General features: G+C 49.5%; 1 protein-coding gene across 1 annotated transcript; it reads left to right on the top strand.

The window, feature by feature from the left end:
- The first annotated feature begins 4,366 nt into the window (after positions 1-4,366).
- LOC119267420 lies at positions 4,367-5,045 on the top strand. The gene has a single exon (XM_037548807.1). It carries the CDS (start codon positions 4,516-4,518, stop codon positions 4,894-4,896), a length of 381 nt encoding a protein of 126 aa, XP_037404704.1. The 5' UTR covers positions 4,367-4,515; the 3' UTR covers positions 4,897-5,045.
- Positions 5,046-5,294: the final 249 nt, after the last annotated feature.

Consider the following 5,294-nt stretch of genomic DNA (forward strand, 5'->3'; position numbering starts at 1 on the left):
TCCTTCGGGAGCCTCGCAATGATCAGCGCCACTTGGCGCACTCTCAGTCATTCGCTACGTGTCGCGTTTTTTTCGGATTTTTTTTCTTTTTTTTCTACGCATTTTCGGCCTTTTAAACGGTTTTTTTGGTTTTTTTTATGTTTTGGTTTTCCCCCAGTCTTTCTTAGCTTTTTGATAAAAAAAAATTCAATTTTTTTTCTTTTTGCGCGAAAAAACGCGTTTTTTTCCTTTTGCGAAAGTCACGGTTTTTCTTCCGCGAGAGGCACGGTTATGCTTTAGCGAGAGTCACGGCCGTGCCTTCGGAAACGAAAAAAAACGCGTTTTTTGTTTTTTTCTTTCGCGAGTCACGGTTTTGCTTCCACGAGAGGCATGGTTGTGCTTTCGCCAGAGTCACAGCCGTGCCTCTCGGAAAGGGAAAAACAAAACACGTTTTAATGTTTTTTTTCTTTTGTGAGAGTCACGGTTTTGCTTCCGCGAGAGGCACGGTTGTGCTCATGTGAAAGTCACGGCCGTGCCTCACGGAAAGGGAAAAATACGTGTTTTCTGTTTTTTTCTTTCACGAGAGGCATGGTTGTGCTTTCGTGAGAGTCACGGCCGTGCCTCTCGGAAACGAAAAAAACGTATTTTCTGTTTTTTTTCCTTCCACGAGAGTCACGGTTTTGCTTCAACGAGAGGCACGGTTGTGATTTTGCGAGAGGCACGGGCGTGCCTTTTTCGGAAAGGGAAAAAACCGTGCTCCCGCTTCGGTTTTTTCGTCCGGTTTTTTCGTAAAAAAAGTTCGTCAAAATCTATCAACATGGGATCTAGTTTTGAAGATCTCGACGCGAGGAATCCAATGGTGGAAACGGTTCAAGATTTGGACGCACGGTTTAAGAGATAAAATGTTTTGAATAAATGGATCTACGAAAAAGGGAAAACTCCCAGGTTGCGACAAGTGGCGCGCTGCATGTGCGCCACTTGTCGCGACCTGGGAAAATGGAGTGTTCTTTACAACGAGTACTCCTTAATTAGTGATTTCGTACTTCTTCGGAAGCCTTCCCAAGGGTTATTTGGGGCGGGCTGAGAGCGCGCTAAGTCCCGCACTTTTAGTGCTTCCTTTGAATTTTGTTTTGTTATTGTTTTGCACGTGTTTTCCGGCTTTTTAAATATTTTTTTGGTTTTTCATCGGTCTTTCTTAACTTTTGAACAAATTTTTTTAAAAAATATGCTTTTTTTTGCTTTTTCGTGAGGCATGGATTTACTTCCACGAGAGGTAGGGTTGCACCTCTCGAAAACGGAAAAATTATGTCTTTTTTCTTCCGCGAGAGGCACGACGATGCCTCTGAGAGACGAAAAAAAATAAGTTTTTTCCTTTCGGAGAGGCACGGTTTTACTTCCGCGAGAGGTATGGGTGCCTCTCAGAAACATAAAAAAAATGCGTTTTCATTTTCTTTTCCTTCCACGAGAGGCACGACCGTGACTCTCAAAAAAGAAAAGTGTTTTTTTTCTTTCGCAAAAGATGCAATTTTACTTTCGCGAGAGACACCGATTTGCTTCAGCGAGTGTGCCTCTCAGAAACAGCTTTCGAAAAGAAAAAATGCTTCTGGTGTGGTTTTTTCGTCCAGTTTTTTCATGAAAAATGTTCGTCAAAACCTATCAACATGGAATCTACTTTTGAAGATCTCGGCGTGAGGAAACCAAGGGTGAAATCGGTTCAAATTTGGACCCCCGGTTTAAGAGATAATTTTTTTAAATAAAGGGATCGACGAAAAAAGGGAAAACTCCCAAGTTGCGACTTGTGCGCCACTTGTTGCAATCTGAAAGGTGGGAGTGACTGTTGCAAAGAGTGCTTCTTAGAGTATCTCTAGTAGACCCCGTATAATGCCGACCCGCATAATGCATTTACAGTTCGAGAAAGATCTGTTTTGCGGGGCCAAATCATGTGCTGCAGAATAGACTCCGTATATGAAATCATGCGAACAATGGGACAAATTACTTGAGTGTATTGCCCTCCACTCCCCCTCCCTTGAGCCCGATTCGCTGTCCTGGCATCTCGAGCCAAGCAGCAGATTCTCGACTAGGTCCCTATACTAGGCGATTGTCCCCACTCCTGGCCCGGTGGAACTATAGGTGCTTAGGGAGATCAAACTCCCCTTGAAAATCCACATATTTCTCTGGCAACGGGTCCGAGGCCGACTCCCTTCGGGCATAGAGGTCCGAAAACGTAATGGCCCTGGCGACGGCCTCTGCCCCATTTGTATGATACCGGAAGACTGCAACCACATCTTCTTCCGGTGCCCAGCGGTGCAGTTCCTATGGAGCTGCTTCCGGGAGGTGGTTGGTGGAAATTGGTGCCACGACAACCTCCCGGACTTGTTTGGGGAGGTCCTTAGGCTCCCCGGCCATAGTCGTCCCCACTTGGGTGGCTTTGGGTACCTTGGCATGGACCCTCTGGTGTGCCCGCAATAAACTAGTCATCGAACGCGTGATTCCATGCCGTGTGACTGATGCAATTTATAAAAGGTGTGGCTTCTTACAGCTCTGAAGACCGCTTAGCAAGCAGCGCGACCGAGACGTCATCGACAACATCATTGCGGGTCTTCGTTCCTCGCGTCGGCTTTTTCTCCACCACCGCCACCACCTCCCGAGTCGGATTAGCTTTTTTTAGCTTCGTTTGGGGCTTGTCCTGCTGTGCCCCCAGCGTGACTTTATGACTTGATTGTACTTTCTACTATTGTGTTGGATGCTTGGCTCGTTGCTTTATAATATAAAGCGGGGGAAAATCCTTTTTCTCAAATATGAAACTGTATAATTTTAAAAAAACTTTCGTGGGAGAAATTGCAACCACACCGATCATTCATAGTTCATCACAACATACTACATAGATCATACATACTACATATATACTACATTCTACTACTAGAGGGGGGGGTCCGGGCTCGCGGCGGCTACCAAAATGGAAGAGCTCGCGGTGGCGAGGCCGACGCAGCGGAGGAGCTCAGTCGTTGGCCGGTCCTCCTCGTCGGAGCTGACGAGGTCAATGTACATATTCTTCTGCTCCTCGCGGACGCGCCGCCACTCATCGTCCTTGTCCTTCGCGGTGAGGTTGGCCGCGACTGCCTGCTTGAAAACGAGCTCTTCGATCTCCTCATCATGGCGGTGGCACTCCTCCTCCTCTTCTTGCAAGCTCCATGCGGCAATCACGGCCGTGACCGCCTCGACATCGCCGCTGGCGTAATCTTTGGGACCGATGACGCCTCGGCGCGGGATCTCCTCCGCCCCCCGCTTGACGGCGATGAGCTCGCCCTCCTCCGGCTCCCTCTTCACGGGAAGAAGCGCCGCGCCGGAGGTGAGCCACGCGGAAGAGGAAGTGCCCGCGGCAAAGGAAGAGCCCGCGGCCGAGGAGGGCGTCCTCCCGTGTTGGCGGTCGTACTCCTCCATCTCGCAACGAAGGAGCCTTGCCGGCGGCTGGAGGCCTTGGTTGGTCCACTTCCTGGCCGTGCGCTTCCCCACGCCGTCCGCGCGGACACACCGCTCGCGCTCGGGTTCGTCGCCCCCGCCGAAGCTGCAGCCGGAGCTCCACATACCGCCCCACATGGCGGCTGGAGGCGGAACTGGGCTCACCGGCGGCGAGAAATGCGACGGAGGGAGTGAGGAATCGCGGGGAAACGCGATGGCGGGGGAATAGGGTTTCGACCCGTATCTGTCCCGCAAACCCGTAGTTATACGGCTTTGAGGGTAAGATTTGCGGGCAGCAGTAAAAAAAATTACGGGCCGGACGAGTATACGGGCTCTGTTCTGGCCAGTAAATTGGGTCGAGCCTGTATACTCGCCGGAATTATGAGTTTCGCGCGTTATACAGGGTCTGCTAGAGATACTCTTAATTAGTGATTTTGCTTGCCTGTTCACAAACCTTTTATTCAAAAATAGGCATATTAATATATTTCAACATTTAAATAATTAGTTCAATATATTCGCAAAAAAATTAGTTCAATATTTTTTTAATGTTTCATGAGGCTGGGCTGGGCTTGGGTTTAGTGTTTCCAGGTTGGGCCTTTTGTGTTGCCCGGCCGAGTCCAGCGTGATCAGCCCTAGTCGGCATGATATTTCCTTTAAAAAAAAGTCGGCACGATATTTCAGGTTCTCTGTCCTTTCTTTCTTTTGCTAAAAAAAATCCCTTCTTCCTCTTTCACGGGTAGGTTTCCAACCGAAGAAATGAACGGTTTTCCCTCAAAGTAGAGCATCCGGAGAAGATTGGGGAATCCTGAAAAGGCGCCAGCGACCGACCGCCGACTGACTCGTAGCCATCTCGAAAGCTCCCGTCAGAGAAGACACGCGGTGCCGCCTTTCTCTTCCAGAGGCACCCACCAGCTTTCCACTCCCCATGGCCACAAAAGCAAAGCGCGCACTGGCCGTCCACGTCTCTCCGGCCTGCCCTCTCCATATAACGGCGCTGCCCGGCACACAGCAGATACGAAACACATGACCACACGCATAGCTGAGGATCCCAGACCACACGTCCCAAATTAAGCTCCGATGGACGAGGGGGGCAAGTATCAGCAGGGCTGGCTTGCCGTCGGTCTGCCGCCGGCGCCGGTGCTCGCCGTCACCGGCATCGTGACCTTCTTCCTCTACCTGTCGTGGCAGATGGACGAGTTCGAGGAGCAGCTGCGCCATCGCACCCAGGCAGGCTTCTGGGTGCTCATGGTGCTGGGGTTCCTCGCCCTGGGCTTGCTCGCGCAGCACGTGCTGTTCGACGGAGAGGGGAGGGTTGCCGTGCCGGCGGCATGGCGAGGCCAGCCCGAGGGCGGCTCCGGCACGTCGCCGTGGGGCGTCGCGGCCCTTGTGGCTCTGCTGCTGGTGCTAGTGTCTCACAGGTCCGATTCCCATATATTCAAGCCCCCGGGGTTTAGATGAGCATGTTTCCTTTTTGAAGGAAAGTTATGTATCCCGATGCAGATAGCTATGATATATTGTATACATATATATAAATTAGAGTAGAAAGGTGTTTTTGCACGTCTGCATGATCAAGCAAAATAGCATAAATAAAAAAGAATTACTCCCTCCGTCCCGGAAATTGCTTTTGGAGGCCGAGCTCATGGAGGCCTTCAAATGCAAAACTCAAAATTTATGAAAATTCATATTTTTACATTTCAAAAAATTCTGAAAAAAATACAGAGATAGATGAAGGCAGAGTGCAAGTGCGTAAATTTCAGGACAAATACGCTGAAATGAGGGCTTCGCAAAAAAGACAAATCTCAGCCTTTTCAACATATAATACTATTCATCCCACATATCAGTAATTTGTCTATTTT

This window comes from Triticum dicoccoides, chromosome 3A (assembly GCF_002162155.2).
Source record: "Triticum dicoccoides isolate Atlit2015 ecotype Zavitan chromosome 3A, WEW_v2.0, whole genome shotgun sequence".
In the NCBI taxonomy this organism is placed as follows: domain Eukaryota; kingdom Viridiplantae; phylum Streptophyta; class Magnoliopsida; order Poales; family Poaceae; genus Triticum; species Triticum dicoccoides.

Excerpts from the sequence above, each read along its gene's own strand:
- LOC119267420 (XM_037548807.1), top strand. The coding sequence starts at position 4,516 with ATGGACGAGGGGGGCAAGTATCAGCAGGGCTGGCTTGCCGTCGGTCTG.